We start from the raw sequence: 24,042 nt of genomic DNA, 5'->3' as shown, positions 1-24,042 counted from the left end.
TGTCATTTCTTGTGTTATATGTGAATTGTCACACTATCCCTTGAAGATAGACTGTGACAAATTAAACAGGTATACCATAAACCCTATAGCAAGCATCTAAAACAAAACGAGACAGGCAGCTATAACTAATATAAATAACAGCTATAACTAAATATAAAACATAATTTAACTTAAAAGAAAATAGAAAAGAACAGAGAACAAAAGGAGATGGGATAAATGGCAAACAAAGGGCGAGATGGTAAATGTAACCAGCCTATCAATAATCACATTAAATACAAATTGTGTGACTATCCCATTCAAAAGACAGATAAGGTCAGACTGGATTTAAACAAAAAAAGGCAAGCTCTGTATTCTGTTCAACAGAAATCAAGTTGAAATATGAAGGCACAAATAGGTTAAATACAAAATGGCAGAAAAGGAAGCCATGATCACACTGATCAGAAGTCTCTAATCCTAAAATGGGAAACAGTAAGAGAGTGGGTGGCTGTGAGGGGATGAACCCAGAGAGATGTCAGAAGTGTGCCCCACATTGTTCCTTGCTGGGATGGCCGAGTCCCCTTTCTCTATGGACTGGTGAACAGTGGTCATAGCAGTCCCCAGCATTCGCTGTGACCCATCTCTGTGGGGGCAAACAATGGAAAAGTGGAGAGAGAAGGCATCCTTGGGAAAGACTGGTTTGTCTGCGTGCCAGGGTGGCACAGGCTGCTAAAGGGAGCCCACAGCACTCTCTGAGGCCGGAATGAGCAGGAAAGGGGCCAGGTTAGTGTGGCTCCCATGCTGGGGGTGGGGGGCGGGGGTGGAAGCTGAAGAGAGGGCAGGGTCCCCTTAAGCAACTAACCTGTTGGAATTACTTTCTATTCATAAACCTCCAATAAACGCTGCTGCGTGCAGAATCCTAGCAAGATGGGCTTTAAATTTCCTCCCATCCTAGGTGTGAGCTCAGGATCAGTGGAATATAGTTCTGTCTACTTCATTCAAATGGAAGCACCACACCAAAGTTTACACCAAACACTGAAGAGCCAAAATCTACCTCCCTGGAACTTCCTGTCGTAGCTGTTGGAGATCACCTTTGTGACAACAGGAACCAACATGATTGTGGTGATTGTGGTGATGAGGACACTTCCCTGGTGCTTATTGATGAGCACAGGAGCAGATTCAGGCCAGCAGGGGAGCAGGGCAGTCTCCAGAGTCACATTTTGAAATGTGTAGTCATTTTAGGCAACGTTTCTCCTGAACTGGATTTCAGGGCCCTACATCAGAGAAGCTTTCCTAAAACCCCCCTGCCCCTGACAAAACATGGAAATCTTGTAGGTGAGTCACACTGGGACCCAAGAGAATCAGGGACCCCTTCCCAGATGTAGCCAGAGGGCAGGAAATGCAGGTCAAAGACAGAGGCTCCACGGAAGCAGGGTGGCTTGTTTCTTCATTTCTCCCATCATTTCTTCCTGAAAAATACAATCCTTCAACAGGCCACCAGACAAGTATTCCACAGTTGCCTGCCAGCCCCAGCCCCGCCCAGAGTAGGGCCCCACGCACCAAACAGACCCTGTCCTGAGCCTTCATTTTCTCACTTCCACCTTTCACCCAGCTGCCAGTGTTATCTTCCTACAGATCACAGCTCCTTATCCTACTATGAAACCCACATTCGTTCGTCTGGAGTTCTCCACTGGACCTTTTTTCCCCCTTCATGTAAATGATGTGCATTCATATCTGTTTCCCTATCCACCCGCCTTAGCCTCAATATCCTGAGGCACAAGTTGATGGCTACCACTGCATTAGGATGTGTAATTCTTGGGAAGCAAGAGCAAAAGAAGAGGGGAGTGAGGCAGGAAACCAGGAGAGCCAATATGGGGTGTGCGGGGCAGTCCACTGCTTAAGTCAAATAAGCCAATTGTTTGGTATTATGAGGCCATCTTCCAGGAGGCCATATGAACTTCTGGTCCCAGGACAGCCTGTGCAGGGGAGATGAGTAGGGCAGAATGTGTGTGCTGTCTCCATGGTCAAAGTTCTGCTGGCCTTACCCTTCAGGGTTGTGCATACAAGACCCGGCAGTGGCATCTCATACCCTAGATAGAGCAGGGAAGCCCAGGGGCAGGAAGGGGAGGTTAGGGTGGGGATGAGATCAGGGGGTTGTCAGGCCACACCTGCTGTCCACTTTGATGGGATCTTCTGCTTAGCCAGTCACTCAGCAGCACCCGGGGTTCAGCCAGTAGCCGATACCCCAGTGAGGCTGAGCCGGTCTGGGTGGCCCATGAGATGTGTGTCACCTATTCTTTAGTCCTATATTCTTCCACATGAAGTGGGGCAATTGAGCGGAATTCAATTTGTTTAGATAGTGGAGGGGGGTTCTCCAATAGGATAATTGTGTAAAGTGTCATCTGCTCCTTAGGAATGTTCAGTAAACATCAGTGGTACTGTTACTATCATCACCTACTATGTCAACGTTTTTCCATCTCTCTAACCTGGAAAAGGTGTATCTTGCCATTCCCTGGTGCTGTTCTCAACACATGGCAGACGGCACCAGCCCTTTTCCAAAGGCCATTCTCCACTCAACACTACTCTACCCCCACCCACCTCACCCACCTCATTTAGCTGTGGTTGGTCAAGGGAAGAGAAAGTGGGCCTGAGGGTAGGGGTGGGGCTCCCTGAGGGCCCACAGCTGCATTACCCAGATGGCTTCCTCCTGCCCTGCCCAGGCTGCTTCTGCTTCTCTCCACTTGGTCAGCAGACGAGAACCCACACTACAGGCCTCCCACCCGGCTACCCTCACTATGTATGGGAGTGTCTCTGAGGGTGTGGCTCCTCTTCAGGCTGGGCAGCTCAAGAAAGAGGAGAAGCTGCCAGCCAGGTGAGCAGTCAACCTTGTCACATTTGGGAAAGGCTAGGACCTCCCATTTCAGGACACCTGGAGTTCACCATGAAACATCTCTTCCTCCTGGTATAGACCCTTCTTCTCACTCAGCCTGGGCTTGGGCTCTACCACCACTTTTGGTCTGGGACAGAGGCCTACTAGCTTCTGAAAAATTCAGTGACTCCAAATTAAAGCCTAAAAGCAGAGTCAGTCTCTCCCAGGAAAACAGCCTGGCAGTAACAGAGCAGGGGTATCTAGGGCTATAGCCACACCCCACCTTCCAGCCCATACTGGCCAAGGAGCAAAGAGTCCCATGGTCTTCCCCAGTCCAGAAGCCCACTTCAAGCATTGAAGGACTACCCCCGAACTGTCTGCAGAGGCCCAGAAGGAAAACCCAGGAAGCTCTGACCAGAGAAGACACAGCACAGAGTTGAGTGTGATCCAAGAGGTGGCACATATGTTGCGGGGCCATGTGTAAAGATGGTCATTACTTTAGAGCTACAATGGAATAATGAAATCCTCAATATTTGTTCATTCAGCCTGCAAATCAGTTATCAACTCTAGAAGAAAGACACGATCGCAAAGTCCATCTGCAGCAAGAAGAAAGTCTGTAAGCAAGTAACTAAGACATTGAAATAAGGAACAGACTATCAGCTTTCAGAGAAGGAGAAATGAGCTCTGCCTGCAAGAACTAGGAAAGAATTGTAAAGAAGGGCTTTTTTAACTAGGTCATGAGGAATAAGTAGGAGTCTGACAAGGGGAACAGTAGAAAGGGTTGGTGCATTCCAGATAGAAATATATGCCAAGCTATGGGACAAAAGGAACATGTGTTTTTTCATTATCATCCCATCAAATTTTGTTAAATACGTACTGGGCACCAGATAATTGTGTTGTCAGGAATGCAGAAAAGAACAAGGTAGGCATGGTCCTTCTCTCTTTCTAGTGGAAAAACAGAAATCATGCAGATAACTGCATATTTACAATTGTACCAGGTCTGTGGAGGGAAAGAAGTAGGAACTCTGGGAGCCTGAATGGGGTAAGAGAAGAATCCATTTGATCTGGGGGTCAGGAAAGTTCCACCTGAGAAGGCGATGACTAATCCAACTTCCAAAGGTAGATGGGATCAGTCAGGCAAGGCATTCCAGAAGGAGGAAACAGCAGGTGCAATCATCTTGAAATAAGATGAGCAAGGGGTCCAGAATGTCTGAAAACAGCTAGGATGGAGAGAGATTGCAGGCAGGCAGAGGGAGGTGGTGAAAGACCAGAAGGCTTTGACCTTTATTCCAAGAGTGTGGGAAGAAATGCAATGGGATTTGCCTTGTGAAGAACACCCTTCTGGCTGTTGTGTGGAAATGGAATGGAATGGAACAATAATGGATGTGGGGAGAACAGTTAGACAGAAATTCTCAATTCCAGCTGCAAGTTGGGATTACCTGGGGAATTTTAACAAAGATGACTGGAGCCTACTCCCACAGATTCTGTTTTACTTGGTTGGGGATTAGGTTTGAGTACTGGTAAATTTTTTTTTTTAATTCTGCAAGTGACTTAAATGTATATCCAGGGTTGAAACCCTTAAGTTAGAAGGACGCTGCTTTAAAGAAGAAGAAGAAAAAGAAGGAGGAGGAGGGGGAAAAGAAAGATGGTAGCTTGGTTTAGAAAAATGATAATGGAGAGCAAAAGATGGATATTTTTAGGATGTTACTTTTAGTAACAAAGAACTGTCAGAGTTTTTGTTTGAGCAGTTCACTGAAAAATAAAACACTGGATAAATACCAAGTGTGGAGTGGATAGCAGGCAGTTGCATATACATATGGATCTAGAGCTCAGAGAATTCTGTGTCCAGGGTAGAAATTTGAGAGTCATAGATGTAGAGATAGTATCTTAGTTGTAGATGGAATTGCCTAATAAAGGAGTGGGGTAGGGGTAGGGTAAGGGGTGGGAGAACAGAAGAAGGCCTGGGATTCAGCATGAGGAAACCAGCATGGGAACCTGAGTAGCTGAAAGGAATTGGCAACAGAGTCGATGAAGGCTAGTCTTAAAACTCAGAGCAGCCAACATTTCAACCATCCCAGAATGTCAGGAGAGGTGAGGTCTGGAGAATGTTTATTGATTTAGCAACTTTTAGGTCACTGAGGGCTTTAGAGAGAGAGATATCAGAGGAGCAGTTGGGGAAAAGGACAGACTGGCACAAACAGGACAGTAGGAAACACAGAGGACACCTCAGAGTTTGGCATAATGGGAAGAGAGAGAGGGCAGCAGGTGCTAGAGGAGATTATGGGATCAAGAAAATGTTTTCTAAGAGGAGAGAGAACTGAGTGACTTGAAACGTCTTTAGGAAGGAAAGACGGGGATGAAGATATGGGAGAAAAAAGGGATCATTGAAAGTGTAGAGGGATGGGATGGGATCCCATCTCTGAGGGAGAGACTGGGATCAGTTTTGACTTGTCCTCTATTGTAATGTTAGGGAGGGATAAGGAGTTAGGTGCTGAAGGGGAAAGCTTTGCCCCTTTAGAAGTGAAAAGTTAGAGAACCACTCTTCTGACAGCTTTCATATTCTTGGTGAAGTCATCTCCTGGGAGTCAGGAAAGTGTGGGTGCTGGCCAGGGTTCTCTGAGGGTGGGTAGTCAGAGAGCTGGAAACTTAAAGAGAGTTGGTATGATCTGTAGCTTTTGTTGTGTAGAGGTGAAGAATGCAGTGCCCAGAGAAACACAATGGAATATAAGAGTGGATAACAGACCTGTAAGAAATGTTGACCAAGAATCTATAGGGGTCCAAGCACTGTGGCTCATGCCTGCAATCCTGGCACTCCGGGAGGCTAAGGCAGGTGGATTGCTTGAGTTCAGGACTTTGAAACCAGCTTGAGCAAGGGTGACACCCCATCTCTACTAAAAATAAGAAAACTAGCAGGGCATTGCAGCAGGTGCTTGTAGTCCCAGCTACCCCCAGCTACTCAGAGGCTAAGGGAAGAGGATCACTTGAGCCAAAGAAATTGAGATTGCTGTAAGCTATGATGCCACAGCACTCTACCCAGGGCACAGAGTGAGACTCTGTCTCAAAAAGAAAAAAAAGAATCTATAGGTAGGCAGTCCCTGAGTTATAAACATATGACTTAAGTACAACTTGCACTTATGAATAGGTAACAGGTAAACATACCTGCAACTACATACAGCTTAATCTGTTCCACCTTAGGAACAAACTTACTGAAGATATCTCATTCATAACCTGGGGATTGACTGTAGTGTTAAACTCTGGAGTGATTTTCTGGGACTTGGTGAGACTGTATTGTATTAATTATTTATTGTTGTATAGGAAGTTATCTCCAAACATGTTAAAACAAAAATGTTTATCATGTCAGTTGTGAGTCAAGAATTTGGGCACAGTTTAGCTGAGTGCTTCTGTTTCAAAGCCTGCTACAAGGCATAGACAGATTGTCAGCTGGTGCTGGCTCTCATCTGAAGGCTCAGCTGGGGAAGATCCATTTCCATGCTTACTCATGTTGCTAGTGGAAGGTTTCAGTTTCTCACAGGCTATTGGGCTGAGGGCTCAGCTTCTCACTGGCTTTTGAGCTGAGGTCTCCTTGAGTTCCTTGGCACTGTGTGTAGAGCGGCCACAACATTGCAGCCGGCTTCCCTCAGAACAAGGGAGAAGGAGGGAGGTGTTCAGGATGGAAGTCACAGTTTCTTTTCAATCTTATCCAAGAACTGATATGCTTTTTGGGGGAGATAATGGTTTGGTTAGGGAGAGAGAGAAGGTATAGGGAGAAGAGTTGGGAGATTGTGGCAACAATTTTGAGAAAGGATAATGACCTAAATTGGAGTTTAAGAGTGTTTGTGGGAAGAAAAGAATGAATGAACTCAAACATATTGCACTAAATGAAATAAACCATACATATGAGGAAAGAGATTTGCGTTATTTTACTTACATGAATTACCTAAAATATGCAAATTCATAAGCAGGGATTGTAAGAGACTGTGTAGAGATGAAAAGTAATAGAACTTCTGTTTGGGATGATGAAAAATTCTGCCAATGGACACAGGTAATGGTTGCAAATGTCTTTGAGTGTATGAATGCCACTGAATTGTAGTACACTTAAAAATAATTAAAATGGTAAATTTTGTGTATATTTTCCACAATAAAAAAAGATAATACTGTATCTATAGGAGCAGTTTAAATAAGGTCAAAGGCATACAAGTATAAGAAATCATTCTTGTAGTTATTGAAAATTACTGTATTGCTGTGGTGAACAAGTGTTCCAAAGTTCACAGACAGATGGGCAGGCATAAAACTGCTGTGTAAACACAGACTTCTCCAGCCCAGACCTGCCACTCACCACCCACTGCAGCCTGCAGATTTGATGACCAAGTTGATGAATGGATGATGGCCAAGATTCTTGAAGTTCTGGGCAGCACAGAGTGCATGTTTTCATCCTGGGAGCCTGTCATCTTGATGGCTAACAGCATTTCTCTTAGGGTACCAGGGATCATGGTCTTGGCCAAGAAACCTAAGATAGTCCTGGTGTTGGCAGATTAAAGAGTGACTTGCAAGAGGCTGCCTTACCCACCAGGCCCTGAAAGTGGGCACTTCTTGTTAAGATTGGCCCAATTCAGTTTCTGTTTGGAAAATGAATGTCTCTGAATGAGCTAAGAGGGAAGTTGCTTCTCCTTCCACTGAGCAAAACCTACTTTCAAAGATGACTTCTTAAAAACACTTAGAAGGGGTAAAGTGGGAGGAGGAATTCTGGGGATCAATGGACACTTCAGAAATTCACTGTGGGGTTACTTCAGATAACAAATCTGTCTAGTACAATTTGGGTTCCAGGGATATCCTACCTCTCAGCAGAGCCTATGAATTCCCTGGAATTTATAAGCAGTATATTAGCATTTATGGGGAGAAGTAGGTACATGATTCCTCAAATGCTTTAAAAACAGTGCTCCTGTGAATTGAAGATATCATCTTAGAAATTAGCCTTTAGATTATGCCCAGTTTTCAGGGGGCTCATGGATTGCTTCAAACCATGTCTTGGACTGTGCCCACCTTGTGGCAGAAAAGGTGAGATGCTTCCGGGGGTGGGACACCACTGAATCTTCTGACCTCTTCTTCTGAACGTATTGATTCACTTTTAAATAAGCAGACTGTGACAGTGGAGCTGCTATTTCATATCTGTGCAAAAACACTGGCCCTAAATGACACCAAAGTCTCCATCTTGACAGTAATTCCTCCTTGTTCAGCCAGACTTTGGTACATGTGTAAATGACACGACCATGTGGCCACTTCAGAATTGAGTACAGCGTAACTGGGCATAAAGGAAGGACCCTCCATCCCCTCTGCCCCTTTACAGCTCAGTATGGTCTGTCATAAGCCCCCAAGCAGAGTCTTAGTGGATCTGCAGAGTCTACTGGCCAGACGGGCAAGTGCCAAGCGGATGGCAGCTCTGGCGGCCCTGAACTTCCCTATGCTGGGCGGGGACATGGCAAGGAGAAGGATCATAATGAATGGGTAATTTAAAGGCTCTGAAGAGTGACTCAGACATTCCACTGGGCCTTTTATTTTTTTCTTTTTGTTGATGTGTGAGATGTAATTGTAGTCATTTTTTCCAATGAGTTCATAAACAGTGATTATCCATGGCAGCTTGTGAGCTGGGACCATCAAGAACCAGCCCATGTATTGCCATTCTTCTCTCTCCCACCCCCAACACCTAAGGTAACTGCCCCATTCTGAGGTTGAAGGATTCTTGATCCCAGGAATTTTAGCAAATGTGCAGGCTGCAAAGGGCTAGAGAGGGCTATGCAGGAAGGGTGGCTGTCTGGAGGTTGAAAGTTGTGAGCTCTGGCCCCAAGCCCCACCCCATACTGCTTTGCTGCCTGGGATGAAGACAGAGTGAAGTAACTTGTTTGGCATTAGAAATATGGTCATCAAGAAAGAGGCAGAAGACAATATTTGGTAAGCACCTTCTGTGGCCCAGGGGCTGTGCTAACCAACCCTTTCCATGGGCATTATTTCATATAACCCTCACAATAGCAGAAAAGTGGGCAAACATGAGTGCACACTTATGCCTAATCTTTGCAATAATTTCTCTAATGAATCGTTGCCTCCTCAAATTACAGATGGGAAACTGAAGCACAGAGAATTAAGTCACATGGTCAGTTAGTGGTGGGGAAGTCAGGATATGAACCCTAATTCTAAAATGTGCTCTCTTATCACCCCATGAGACTGCGTCCTGGCCCCAACAGCCCCATAAGGAAGGCCATACTGTGGGCTCCACTGTGAAAATGTGGTAGAGCCCCCAAATGTGGTAGCCTGCCAAGGGTAGCCTGGTTTCCCCACCCACTGGCCACTGGTTAACAGATGTGCTAGTTCATGACAACCGACAAAAGTGGCTCTGGAGCTGGGCTGCATGTTACTCTAGGCAAGGGGACGGGGGGCAGTTCCTTAGATTGACATCATCATTGTATTTGAGTTCCCCAGAGAGACAGGACCAACAGAATACACACACACACACACACACACAAGCAGATTATTATAGGAACTGACTTATGTGGTTATGGAGGCCAAGAAGTTCTCTAATCTTCCCTCTGCATGCTGGAGAACCAGGTGTAATTCAGTAGTGTACATCAGCTGGACCTTAAGGCTTGAGATCCAGGGGTCTGAAGGTGTTAGTCTGGGTGTGGGCCTGAAAGCCTGAGAACCAGGAGCACTAATATCCAGGAGAAGGAGGAGACAGATGTCCCAGCTCAAGAAAACAGAGAAAATGTGTTCTTCCTCTAGCTTTTTGTCCTATTTTGGCCCTCAATGGGTAGGATGGTGTCCCCACATGAGGGGAAAGTCACCTGCTTCACCAGCTCATCAGTTCTAATGTTGAGCTCTTCTAGAGACCCCCCCCCCCACAGACATCCTTGGGTGTCATGTTTGACCAGTACCTGGGCAGCCCTTAGCCCATATTCTGGGGTGTAGCCTTCACCTCTGTGGAGAAATTCCCTTTGGCAGCATTTGGGAATAGCAACACACAGAACTCCTGGGGGCTCCCATTTGGACCAGGAGCCCATAGTCCAACCCTTGCTGCTGGTATTGAGTAAGAAGCAAGCCAGGACTGGGGTGATTCTTTGGGGAACTGATTAAGAGTGTTCTAGCTGGACTGGTCTCTCTAACTTGCTTTGTGACAACCCCTGCCATAGTCTTGGTCAGCCTGGGAGTGGGGGGCAGAATCAGAGGGGAGAGATGGAAAGGAAATTTGAGGTATGATTTAATGAGGCAGGGTAAGGAAGAGCAGAAGTGAACACAAGATCTGAGGCAGAGATCAGAAACATGAAGCACCTTTTTCAATTAAGTTTGTACTAAAGACTAGGTAGGGTTTGGACCTCTAAGCTAAAATTTTAATTAGATCCAAAAGAGATCCAAGAGCTTAATACAATTTTAAAGAGAGTGGGATGAGGATGGGGCATGTAATTTAGTCAAAAGAGCCCTTGGGAGCCTTGGCGTTAGCAACCCTGAGCCACTCTTATACATCATTAAAACAGGGTATACATTTAAGGTTGTGGGGGACAATATTCGTCACATAGAAAGTACACAATGAATCACTGTCCCCTTTCTGGTCAAGGTGAGTAAATCTAAAATTATTTGGGTGGGTTGGTAAGCCTTATGTTTAAAAGATGAGCTGAGATTAAATCACTGCAAAATACACACATACTTACATGAAGAAGTACTGAGATGCAGGGAGAAAGAGATAGAATCGTCTCTGTATCTTTGCTGCTGGAGGTGTAGTTCTTGGCCCAATAACATGAGCATCACGGGAAGCTTATTAATAATGACCTGCTAAAACAAAATCTGTATTTTAATGAGAGTCCCAAAAGAGCCATGTGCACTGTCAAGTTTAAGAAGTGCTTCTGCATTATGAAGTTGGCTGAGAAAATTGAAGTCACCTGAGGAGTTTTAAAAACGCTGCTACCTGGGTCTCACTGCCAGAGCTAAGGATTTCATTGGTCCAGGAGGAAGCTTGGCATTGACATGTTTTTAAAGCTCCCCAGTGATTGTAACATTTGGAGAGGCTTGGGAACCACTCCTCTGTAGCTGTCTCAAGCCTGAGGAGCAGAGGAAGAAGCAGAAGCAGCAGGATGGCAAACAGCTCCTTGCCAGCAGCAGTCGACCCTGGCTTTTGCCCAGAGGGCACCCTGGGGCTAAAAGGAAGGAGGATGCCCCGGCATTCTGTGATGGGGTCTTGATTCTCCCTCCCCCAGCTGGCAGTGTGTGGGTGAGCTCAGCTAATGCAGACTAAATGCAGGAACAAGTGAGTGAACTGTCCCTCTCTGAGTCCTCACTGTTCTCACATAAAAATGAGGCTGTTTATTTCCTCCAGCAAAAACATCCTGTGTTTCCTCTGCTTTCTCTGTCCTTTTCCTGTTTCGTGGTCCTGTGAAGTGGGGTCATTCGCAGCTTCTGGCAGGTGTGCTCCTGAGGGGTCCAAAGGGCACGCTTCCATTCACATGAAGGTCAGCCTTAGCTGAGGGGTGGTGAGGAATAGTGGTGACCCTTTTGAAGAGGAGCTGAGAGTGAAGGGGCACAGGGACACTTCTGTGTCTTGCCTGGGTGGTGGTTTTATGGGCACATAAATGTTGGCTGAGCTGGTCACTGGGACTTGAGCACTTCGTGTAAATTACACTTCAATGACAGAGAATAGGCAGAGCTCAGCAGGCCCCAGCCCCCCAGAACAGGGACGAGTCCTCAAAACGCTTGGCAAAGAGGGGTGGTGCCCAAATGGTTTGGGTGGATGGGCTCCTTTCTGTCAGGCCAGAGGTGGGCTGTGAACCCACTGAGGGTCTGAAACGCGGCATCGACCCGTTCTTGGCCCTCTGATCCCCTTCGGCCCTCTCAGGCTCCCCGACACATGCCATCAGTCCAGTGTCTGCCTTCATAGCACCCACAGGTTAGTGTGCAAATGTTTATTTCCTTGTGGGTGTTTCTATATGGCTCTGAGCTTCTCAGGGTGAGTCTCCCCAGCTTTGCACATTGCCGGAGCTCTGCTCAGGTCACAGGGGACTTTTAACCTTTCTGTGCTGTGGATATTTTTGGCAGTTTGAAGAAGTTTTGATTCTCTTCTCAGGATAGTGCTTTAATACAGAGGGTTGCAGAGAAAATAAACTATACTGAGATACAGCTATCAAAAGATTTTTTTAAAAACACATTTGTAAAAAAAGTCAAAAATATCTTTTTTTTAGACAGTCTTGCTCTGTCACCCAGTCTAGAGTGCAGTGGCACGATCATAGCTCATGGCAATCTTAAACTCCTGGGCAGAGGAGTTTGAGATTGTGAGCAGAGCTCTAGCAATGTGCAAAGTCGGGGAGACTCACCCATGCCCCTGGGCTCAAGTGGTCCTCCTGCCTCAGCCTCCCTAGTTAGCTGGGACTACAGGTGGGAGATACCATGCCTAGCTAATTTTTCTATTTTTTTTTTCTTTTGTAGAGATGGTTTTGCTCTTGCTCAGGCTGGTCTGGAACTCTTGACCTCAAGTTATCCTCCTGCCTTGGCCACCCAGAGTGCTAGGATTACGAGTGTGAGCCACCATCCGCAGCCACAAATGTCCTTTATTAAAGCTTTGCCTAATGACCAGCAGCAGGTATGATTTTGAGGTCACTATGACTACAAATAATGTTTCATGTATTGTAGAAATGGAAATGGCTGTGATTTCTGTTGGTGACAAATCTCAGGGGCTGGTCATACTACTGTAGTTTGTCATCTACATCCCTAATAACAGGAAATGCTAAATGTCACTTCATAGTTAATGAAAACATAGAAGTAATTTTCATCCCATTCAATTTCACAAGCTCCCCTGAATTTTAGGGACCCCAAGTTAAGAAATGCTGTCTCAATGACTGAAAGATAAGAACTGTACTTTGTAAACTGTTGAGTGATGTGTCCTTGTGAACACTGTTAGTCCTGCAGGGACGAAGGTGCTCCTGGGCTGGGTCCAGGCAGTTAAGAACAGGGCTCACAGACCAGACACGGTGGCTCATGCCTGTAATCCAAGAACTCTGGGAGGCTGAGGTGGGCACATTACTTGAGGTCAGGAGTTCAAGACCAGCCTGAGTAAGAGTGAGATCCCGTCTCTAAAAAAAAAAAAAAAAATAGCTGGGTGTTATGGTGAGAGCCTATAGTCCCAACTACTTAGGAGGCTGAGACAAGAGGATCTCTTGAGCCCAAGAGTTTGAGATTAATGTAAGCTATGACGCCATGGTACTCAACCCCTCAACCCCAGGGCAGGATGACTAAGACTCTGTCTCCCCTCCCAATAAAACTAAGGCTCAAACTACATGAGAGCCCTGCCCAAGGCAATCCTTTGGGCGAGGACCACCTGGGCCCTCTTTTAAGGAAAGAGCCCTGGGAGAGCCCGTGCATTCAGACCTTAAGATCTTGGTATGAGCAACTTTCACATCACCTTATGCAAGAAAGTTGGGGGGGGGGGGCAGGGGCTCTGCAGGCAAGGAGCCTCCCATTCCTGGTGCCAGACCAGGTGACCTTGGACAGGAAAACTGTTCTCTAATTCACAGTCAGGAAATCAAGGTATAGCACGCTGCCGGGCAGCAAGACCCCAGCCCTGGCCTGGTGTCATTTTAGTTCTGTAGATGGCACATCCTCACCCCTGCACGGCAGGGCTGAGACCCTGCGGGTTATTTTTATCTGATGGTACTGTTGCTAGTTGTCTAGTAGCTGCTGCGGTGGGTTCCAGCACCAGAAGCAGGCAGCCAGGGTTTCCTGTGCTGCTTCCTCCTCCTCTGTGTGCGCCCCTCCCTTCTCTGGGGTTCAGGCGCAATCTGAGGTCTGCCTAGAGCCCACCCCTGGTCTTGGAGAAGCCCACAGGCATAGTGACCCTCCCAAGCTCACCCCCTCCACATCGGCCACACTGGCCCTGTCTCCGAGCTCCATTCCCTCTGCACAGAGGGCATCAGGAGACTTTTTCTAGCTGTCTCTCTTCCACCCCACATCTCTATGAAGTAAAAGTACTGCTTTCTAAAAAGCAGATTCACCAAATCAGTGGCTCTCGAACTGTTTTGACAGTGCCCCACAGCAAGAAAAATATTTTTTTTTCATGACCCAGTAAGTACACACATTCACCCTCTGTAGGGTTGAAGCAAAAAAAAATTCAGGGAATAACATTTACTCTTCCAATTTAGATCTGCTGTGACCTGTATCTGCTGATTTTTTTTCTGTTCTAGTCTTTTATACCTATTTTATTTCTTTCTTTTTTTTAAATTCTTTTTGCAAGCCACAAATAAATTGATTTCACAACCTAATAACGAGTCATGATTCAGTTTGAAAAATACTTTGCCAGTTAACTTTCTGGAGCTATTTCTCTTTTCCACATGAAGGAAGGGCACTAGAGTTTACAGGGACTGTCTGAGGCAGCCACTGCCCTGGTTTTTGAATTATACCCATTTTACTGAAAAGGAAGCTGAGGCTCAGAGAACCTGAGCCCATGTTCTTATAGTTTAAGGAGGATCAGGGATTGTAGAGGTGTGCCGGGACAGGCTCATACTGGCTCCCATCTCATTCCAATTCCATGAAATCAGCCGTGGTAGGAGCATTTACACTACGGAAATTGCCAGATGCTGCAAATTAGCTCCCACCCCCATCCCCAGAGAGCTGGCTATTACACATTTACCAGCATACCATTGATTCTGATTCTCCTCTTTCAGGTTCCAAAGTCAGTATATTTTAAAGCCCTCTGACCTCAGCTTCCTCATCTGTAAAATAATATTAAAAATGCTCACGTCATAGAAAACAATCATATTCACTGAGTGCATTCTGGTAAGTATAGGGAACGATGACTGGAAGAAAACCAAAATGCAAATTATTGATTTGCTACCGTGATGGGATTTGAAAGATGAAGTCCCCAAATTGCACCATCTTTTATAATTTCCATCATTGCTAAATGTAGTTTGTGCAAAACCAAGAACATTATCTATATGAAAACCCCACACTTTCAGAAGCGTTGTGAGACTGAGGAGAAGTGGAGGTAAGCCAGTGCTCTGGGAATGGCGCCAACAACAGAAAAGAGTAAACGGATGGAAAGGGCAAAGGAAATATTGCACATCCATTGCATTGCAAAGTAGGACCTTCTATGTAGGTGAACAGCAGTTCTGAAGGTAGTAGCCTAATGAATATTTAGACTCAGAGACTGTACTGATGACCATATCACACGTGAATCAGTAATTTTCAAAACTATAGGATAAAGGCTTCATGGCCTCAAATTTATCCAGCCCCAAGGCAGTGTTGCCTCCTCCATCTGACAGGTACCTCTGTGGTGACACCCAGAGAAGACACTAAGCCTTAGGAAGGTGCGGGCTTCAGGGGCTAGATGGTGACCTCAGCCTGCCTGCAACACCATCTATTCACTACCACCCACTCTGAGCCGGGGCAAGTCTGTGCCACCACTGTGAGCATAGTTGTGATGATAACAGCTGTATCAGTTTCCTACCATGGCTGTAACAAATTACCACAAATTTAGTGGCTTAAAACATATTTATCTTGTATTTCAGGAGGTCAGAAGTCCAAAATGGGTGTCACTGGGCCAATATCCAGTGTGGGCAAAGGCTGCGTTCCTTGCGGAGGCTCTGGGGAGAATCATTTCCTTGCCTTCTCTAGGTCCTAGGGTGGCCTGCGTTGATCCTTGGCTGGTAGTCTCTTTGCCTTCAAAGTCAACAGCTTTTCATCTTCATATCTCTCACTGACTCTCACACTCCTCTGCCTCCACCTTTCATTATAGGAATCTTTGCAATTAAATTGGGCTCTCTTACATGGGTAATCCAGGCTCTCCCCAAGTCAAGGTCAGCTGATTAGTAACCTTAGTTCCCCTGTACCATGTAATGTAACATAGTCACAGGGTCCTAAGACTCAGACATAGACATCTGTGGGGGTGGGGGACATTGTTCTGTCTTCCATAATGAGCAGTTATTATGTGGCTGGTACAGTTCTAAGCATGTTTCTTGTAGTAACACATTTAAATGTCACCTTGACCGTATGAGGTAGATATTCATTTTACAGATGAGGAAAGTGAGGTGCAGTGAAGTAAAGTAACTTGCCAAGGGTCACACAGCTGGTAGGAGGCAGAACTGAGCTACAGACCCAGGAGCCTGGCCTCAAAGCCCACACTTTCAACTACAATCACCTGTTAGTGATTTGAGGGCAGTCACACAAACTGAATTCTACCTAATTTAATCCAGCAGGCTCGTAAGGATGTGGTAGGGCCTCAGGTCCATTAATACTGACTGCCATGTGCCACCAGTCAGGTAGCTCTGGAGGGGATGGGATGCCTGATGAGCAGTAGTAATTCTAAAATCCATCCTCCTCACTAGGACCCACAAGGTATCTGGTCTCAGCTGCTTCTCTTTCTCTCTACTTTAGACATGCCAGCTCCATAGACAGTCATTCTTCAAAAAGTCTGAGCCAATGTCTACCACAGGGCCTTTGCACTTGCTGCTTCTCTCACCAAGATTCTCTTCCCAATCTATATAAAACTCAACCATCATTTCAAACAGGTCTCTGCTCAAGGATCACCTCTCTAAAGTGGATCCCAACAGAGCTATGTACCTGCCTTGATGAGAGACAGCTTTCTTTTCCCTTGCCAATATTTTGGGAGGCAGAAGGAATTAAAGCTCCCTTCTCCTCACCTTTCCCCTCTGAGAATAAAAAGAAGGGGCAACTAAGAGGGCTGCAATTGAGGGTAGGAGGGTGTCTTCACCTTGAAGCTACTTTTGAATCTGGTTTGCACAGAGGACCCACAGCAAAAAGCAGAGGAGGGAAGCCAGAAGTTAGTTCCTTGGTCACTAGATCTTTAAGAAGGAGATAAAAAAAACCCCGACTTGTGACATCCCTGCTAAGTGCTTAGTCTTCACACCCTGTGCAGGAGATAGTAGTCTGTATCCATTTTACAGAGAAGAACAATGAGGATGCTGACATTAAGAAAGTGGCCCGGCTCGGCGCCTATAGCTCAACTGGCTAAGGCGCCAGCCACGTACACCTAAGGTGGCGGGTTCGAATCCCCAGCCCGGACCCACCAAACAACAATGACGGCTGCAACCAAAAAATAGCCAGGCGTTGTGGCGGGCGCCTGTGGTCCCAGCTACTTGGGAGGCGGAGGCAAGAGACTCGCTTGAGCCCAGGAGTTGGAGGTTGCTGTGAGCTGTAATGCCACGGCACTCTACCCAGGGGGACAGCTTGAGGCTCTGTCTAAAAAAAAAAAAAGAAAGTGGCCCCAAAGCACATATGGAGCGTCTGCACAGGACTCGAATGCAAGTCAGCCTGAGCGACACAGCAAAGTCGGCAGCAGCCACCCAGTGCCCCTTTCAGGGACAGAGGGGCCACATGGAGTAAAGCAGCACAGTATTGAAGTGGTTGGCCAACCATGAAAAAGGATGAAAGAAATTTTTTCCAAACAATTATTTTGTTCCAAAAGTCACATGGAGACTGTGGGAGACTGAAGTAAATGCTCCTGTTTCTGTCCCTGGAGGGTGATTGGCCAATGGATGTCCAATTGTTCCAGCACCATTTGTTGGAAAGACTATCCTTTCTCCACTGAAGTGCTATGGAGCCTTTGTCAAAAATCAGTCAACCATATACACGGGGGCTATTTCTGGACTTTCTATTCTGTTCCATTGACCTAGTTGTCTATCTTATTCAATACTGTATTGTTTTGATTACTGTAGTTTTGTAATAAGTTTTAAAATAGTGAATTGGACAGGCAATGAACTTATTAATGGGCAGAGACACTGGGCTGACCGTCAAATTCTGATTTGGAAGAAAAATAGAAAAAAAAATGGAGAATTGCAAGTCCTTCAACCTTCTTTTTCTTTTTTCAAGGCTGTTTGGTGATTCTTGGCCCTTTCTTTTCCATATGCAGTTCAGAATCAGGTTATCAATGTCAACAAAACCTTGCTGAGATTTTGATTGTGTTGAGTCTATAGATCAATTTGGAGAGAAGTGAAATCTCAAAAACATTGAGGCAGATCCATGAACATAGTAGACCTATTTATGTAGGTCTTCTCCAATTTCTCTCAGCAGTGTTTCATGGTTTTCATTGAATAGGTTCTATGTCTTTTGTCGGATTTATTCCTAAGTGTATTTTGTTTCTTTTCTGCAGTTTTGGTCGGGGCTGGACTTGAACCCACCACCCCCAGTATATGGGGCTGGCACCCTACTCCTTGAGCCACAGGCGCCGCCCCAAGTATATTTTCTGATGCTTATGTAAGTGGTATTGCAAATTTCAATTTCCAGTTATTCATTACTAGTACATAGAAAGATAATCAATTTTTGAATACTGAATTTACATCCTGGAACCATATACACTCATATATTAGTTATAGCCGCTTTTTTTTTATAGCTGTCATAGGATTTTCTGCAAATAAAAACAGTTTTCTGAGAGGCTGTGTTCAAGGAGGAGGCATTCTAGGAAACTCCATCCTCAGGCTGTTGGAGGGCAGTAGAGGGATGATCTAATATGAAGTGGTCATTCCTGCCAGTTACCCTCGGTGTAGCACTCCACAGACCTACTTGCTTCCCGAAGACAACTGTGAAACTGAACTGATATTCTATTAATATTGGGGACATCCTCACCACATGTACGACCCCACCTGAGGGCTGAGTGAAGGCAAAAATACGCAGACTGCGGTTAGAAAAATGTCCCCAAATCCCTTCTACAAAGAGTTGCTTTCTCTTGTGCCAACCTCCACCAAACCGTCCTGGTCTCAGGGCTACTGTCCTGCCCGCCGCCCCCCCCCCATGGTGGTGGAGGGCAAGTGTCAAGAGAGCCAGGACCACTGCCATTCTGTGTCCCCAGCCTCTCACCATGCCTGCCAAGTGGTGGGCACTGGGGAAATGCTTCAAGTGAGGGCTTGAGCTCTCTACACGCCCACTTGACCCCACTCTTTGTGAATGAACTTACAACGTACCTGGGTTTCTTTCCTTTGGAAAGGCAGTTCAAACCTTGGTTGTAGGTGCAAATCTCCCTAGGTGATTCTAGAATATTAATGCCTTGACCATATTCAGACCACTGAAACCCAAGTTTCTGCATGGAAGTTCCCAAGGCATTTATTTTCGAAGCTTTCTAGGTGATTGTGATGTCTATCCAGAATTGAGAACCACTGCTAACAGAAGAAAAGAAAGGCTGCTTTCGTCTGTGCAGGTGACTGTGAAGGGCCAGCAGACGAGACGCGTAAGGAACCTCACTTGGACCGTCCCAGTGCAGTGTCCTGTGAGACTTCACCAAGTTCCTGACTCCCTCTGTGCCAGCGGAGCAGGAAGAAAGGAAACCAGACCCCAGTGGAAAGCATTTTCAAACTTTATTTACAACTGTCACAGTGACAAAAAGTAGTTTGGAAAAAAAAAAAATGCTAGTTTCTCCCTGAGCCTCAAAAAAGAACAGATAGAAGTTACAGGAGGTTCATTTCACAACAGGCATTTATACTGAAATACTAGGATTTATTTTTCCAATACGATCAGTTAGAAATACACACAAGTTACTTTAAAAAAAAAAAAAAAAAAAGAGGAGGCCAGATAGGAGCTCAGCCACTTGTCCCAGAGCAGCTGGGTACCCCCTGGCAGGCTCAGCTGCAGGGGGGTCCTAATGTGAGCGTAAGCCCCTGGCCTGCTCCGACTGCACACGGTCATACAAAGTGGTCTAGTGACCGGCAAAAACAAACCACTCCATAAACGTACATATACACAAAGTAGATTTGTTACACGGTTTACAAGCACGTTCCCATCACACAGCAAGACTGGGACAGATGATCCAGGGGAGCAGATGAGAGGGAGACACCAAAACACGGGGTTTTAAAAGGCAAGCCCCCTGTCCACAAAGGGAGGCAAGGGAATGAGAGTAGGGACGAACCACTCTCTGCAGCCAAAACCGAACGAAGCGGGGAGCCGAGAGAAACCTCCTCACGGCACAGGCGGCAGGCCTCTCCCACTTCTGCGAGGAGCCGGAAGAAGTTATTGCCATCGTTGGTGTGTGTCACACAGGCGGACAACAGAGGGAGGAAGCAGGGGTGAGGGCAACCATCAGCTTCCCAGACTGAATCCTGCCAACTGCTGGGTCAACAGTGTCCCTTGTCCCCCACCCCCCTGCCCCAACATTCCCCAGAGCCACACTGCCCTTGAGGTATTAGATACAGCTATACACACAAGTCCAAAACTGGGGTCAACTCAATTGACTGGGGACCTGAGGGGTGCGGTGGGTACCTTGGTTGGCTCAAGGGTCTACATCCACCTCCTGGCCATGCAGTCATGCTCTGAGATGGGTTGAAGTGTTTTCCTGTAACCTGCTACTCCAGACGATTCTTAACTACAATAAGCAGCTCTCAGTCCAAAGGCCATCATCACATCCAGCTGGTCATCTTGTAGGAAACAGGTGTTGGGGGTTGGGGAGAAGGGAGGACCACCGTTCGGTGAGGGAAGCCGGAGGGTTCGTGACACCCTTCAATCTGTCTCAGACTAGATTCCAGGGCTGCTACACAAGCTTCAACACCCCCGTGCAGAAACGCCCAGGACAGGCAGCTCTCAGGGCTTGCATGAAAGCCCCCCTTCCCTTATTAGAAACAGAAAAAGCTGCCTGGGCTCTCTACACATCTTTCACAGGAAAAACAGGCCAAAAGCTGTCTCAGGAGCGGGCACTGCAGCCGGCCAGACTGGTGGCAATAGGATGCATAGGGGGACCCATCTACTTGCCTGCAGCCGGGAAGGGGGTGGCGCTGAGAAGGGAGGTGAGCCCAGCCATTCCTAGCCTCTGCTCCCACTCTGAGAGCAAGTCCTGGGTGGGCAGCAACAGAGGGAGAGACCTCCGTGCCCAGCAGTCTGCCTTGGGGCTTCCAGCAAGGGCAGGAAGCGCTCTGCTACTTCCCAAAGTGCTGGAGACAAAAGGCAAGTCAGGGAAGAAAGCTCAAAAGCACTGTCTTATAAACCTGACCACCTGGGCTCTGTGAGCCTGCCAGGCTGAGGGAGGAGGCGCTGGAGAGGGGCAGGTGGCCTTGCCTTTCCTGATACCACTCTCCTCCCCATCACAGACCAAAACATCTGAAATAAGAGCAAAGGGTGGGGTGGGGGAAACTGGAGTGAGATGAAAACTTTGTTTTCTGATGCCCCTGCAGCTGAGCACTTCCTGGCTACAGCTCTCTGCTCAATGCTTTCTTAAAAACATGTATTTTCTCTTTTGCCTCGTGTTTTCTTACTTCAAATGTTCCTTGCTCACTTTGCAACTCTCCCATGGCCCAGCCCTGGAGCCCACTAGAATCCCACCACTGTCTCTGGCCATGGAGTTCAGATAATGATCTCAAAAACTGCCCCCTCTCCCCGCCCCCACCCCCGCCTCTAAGCAGCTCCCTTTCTCAGAAGGCCTTGCAAGTCCTCAGAGGGCTCCACTGCTCGGCAGATTTCAAGAAAAGACAAGCAAAGAAAAGAAAACCAACTCGGTGATTTGCAGGTGCAAAACGGAAGCCTCATTTGACATTTTCAGAACTACTGTGGCTCGCTCTCTTCTTCCATCATGATGGGAAAAACACAGTTCAGGAACGGATGCTGGCTGGTGTGACCCCACGGGGCTGTGTCCGCGGGGACTCTACTGCTCCTTGTTTTCTTTCGCCGTCTCTTCGCAGTTGTCTTGCTCCTCCTCCTGGACCAAGAACTCCTCGGGGGGCCATCGGAGCTCCCCACTCTCCACCTCGCCCTCTGTGGGCTCCACCACGATGGAGGGCAGGCGGTCCTTCAGTTTGCAGCAACGCTCGAAGTCTGATGGGTCGGGGAAGATCTGAAATACAAGCAGAGCAGGCACACGGTCACACATGGCAGGGACTAGGCTCTGTGCCTGGGCGCGGTGGGGTGGGAGGCAGGAGCCAGGGGAGTCCATTCTGAGGCAACGTGAGAAATAGTCCTTCAGTCAGACTTTGATTCCAGTCCTGAAGCTGCAGGTTTTGGAGCAGTGCCACTGAGTCTAAATGTTAATGCGGCTCTGTTTGTAGTCTGCTTTATTTTATTTTCAGATAAAAGGACTCAAAATCATGCCAGCCATGTTAAGCCTCGTCTCTCTCTCTCTCTCTCTAGTAAGCGTTTTATGCCAGCAATGCAAAGCATACAACAGGCGCCATAACATTAAGTTGCTCCCACGGTAGTTACTGGCACCTACTACACGCTTTACATATGACAATTTCAAACCCACACTGTCATTGCTGAAAAGAGGTGTTGCTAATGCTATCTTAAAAATGTCTCAGGCTTGGGGGAGTAGGTTGTCCAAGACCAGGGAGCCTGGAAATGAGTGAGGGGTGGAATGTGATCCAAGAACAGGCCTGTTTGACTCCCTACCCCAGGGCCAGCCTACCCTCTGCAACTGTAAAGTCAAAACCAATTCGCAGTCAACAGCCTTCCCCCAACAGCAAGCTGGGAGTAAAATCCAAGACCCCTTCCTTTTTCACCTGAGGGCAATTCCTGGCTTATCCCCAGCTCTACATCTGAAAGAGTCTCCTTCTCTTCCCAGAGGCTTCCCTTTTTAATGCCTACTTTGTGTCCTGCCCAGAGCTGGCAGAAACCCCAAGTCAGGCTATAAAAATCAAGGGCCAAGCCTGGCCCTGTGGATTCCCTTTGCACACACTGCCCTATGACTATAGCTGACCCAATTCTTTGCCCAGCAGCTTAAACACTTAATCTGCTGGACTGCTGGGTCCCTTATCATTCACAGCCCTTGGTGAAGTACTGGAGAGCCAGAGAGAGGAGGCTCTGCAATGGTGGGACTCACAGAGTCATGACACTCAGCACCTTCTAGGTCATCTCTTCCCATCTTTCTATTTGATAGATGAAGAAACTGAGGCCCAGAAGGATCAGGAGATTCGCTCAAGGTCGAGCAGTTTGTTCAAGGCAAAAGAATGGAAAGCAAACCCTGGAGCAGGTGGAGACACCTTTGAAGAGCTCCTGGGGGCTGCCCGCTCCTCCTCTGGTGGAAGAAATGCCCTGCTGTGAGCTCAGGCCTTCATCCCTAGGCAGTGCTGCTGCAGGAGAGGCACACGCAGGCCCTGCCACAGACCATGTGGGGCTTCTGGGATCAGGGCCTCGGCAAAGCTGCCCCAATCCCTGCAGACGAGTGATTATTAACCATTTATCCAATAAAGGCCTATTGCTGGGGATTAAGCCCTAAGCCAGTTGCACAACCATGCATCATTAAAGATTTAATGAAGCTCATAAAAGGTATGGGTATTGTAATGGCAGCTAGGAGGGAAGCAAGGAGGAGGGGCCCGGCCTGAGGGTCAGGGCAGGCCCGAGGAGCTGACTCCACCCGGGCTCTTTTTTCCATGGGGGTCCCCTCAAGTTGTGACCTGGGACTGTGCTTTGCATGGGCTCATGCGTACTGAGTAGGGGGTGGGCTATTTGAGGCCTTCCTCACTTCTCATGAGAGTTAGGGTCCCTCCCGGGGTAGGGGGGAGGTAAGGACCCGAAGTGCCTCTGCTAAGGTCTCACCTCCACCCTAGGAACAGCAAGACTGTAGACTTTGCAGGTCAAATGGCAGAGCCAGGATTTGAACCTCCATCTGCCATTTTTGGTTGCCTGTGCCTTTTGAAACAGGAACTGGGGTGCTCCTAGTTTGACATCCATTTCACAGAGGGAAAACTGACCAGGGAGGGTAAGCAAGACTCCAGGCCTTCACTGGAGGCCCCAGCTCCTGGGACTTCCGCCTGGGTTAGCCATGTCTAGAAGATGAGCTTCCTGGTCCAGATGCTAGACTAAGCCTTCCAGATTTGAGACAGTTGCCCTCTGTAGAGCCCGGCCCTTGCCTATATCCTGTGACCTCCCCTGCTGCCCAGGGCCATGCCGACAGCACTAGGGCCATGCTGCCCCAGCTGACATGAAACTCCAACTCTAACCATGATCACCCACCCTATGGAACAGTGAGGAAGACTACAGCAGGGCAGGGCCAGCAGGAGGAGGAGGAGGAAGGCAAGAGGAGAGTAGGGTGCTGGACTTCATTCCACCCTATCTGAACTGGGAGATCTTTCACTAAAATGAGGGAGGGAAAAATATCTAATTCAGATACATTTTTTGCTAAGCAGAATCTTTTTTTTTTTGAGATAGAGCTTCAAGCTGTCCCCCTGGGTAGAGTGCTGTGGCATTACAGCTCACAGCAACCCCCAACTCCTGGGCTCAAGCGAGTCTCCTGCCTTTGCCTCCCA

General features: G+C 47.3%; 1 protein-coding gene across 1 annotated transcript in view; it reads right to left on the bottom strand.

The window, feature by feature from the left end:
- Positions 1-19,157: 19,157 nt before the first annotated feature.
- LBH (limb bud and heart development) overlaps positions 19,158-24,042 on the bottom strand; it is a 25,622-nt gene continuing 20,737 nt past the window's right edge. Inside the window, exon 3 of the mRNA XM_003787504.3 lies at positions 19,158-21,635. Coding sequence (XP_003787552.1) covers positions 21,447-21,635 — 189 coding nt within the window. The 3' untranslated portion in view covers positions 19,158-21,446. The remainder of the gene's footprint in view (positions 21,636-24,042) is intronic.

This window comes from Otolemur garnettii, unplaced genomic scaffold (genome assembly GCF_000181295.1).
Source record: "Otolemur garnettii isolate 467f Iridium unplaced genomic scaffold, OtoGar3 scaffold00022, whole genome shotgun sequence".
In the NCBI taxonomy this organism is placed as follows: domain Eukaryota; kingdom Metazoa; phylum Chordata; class Mammalia; order Primates; family Galagidae; genus Otolemur; species Otolemur garnettii.
The sequence above is the reverse complement of the archived record's forward strand: the minus strand, read 5'-3'. Positions and strand labels throughout refer to the sequence as shown.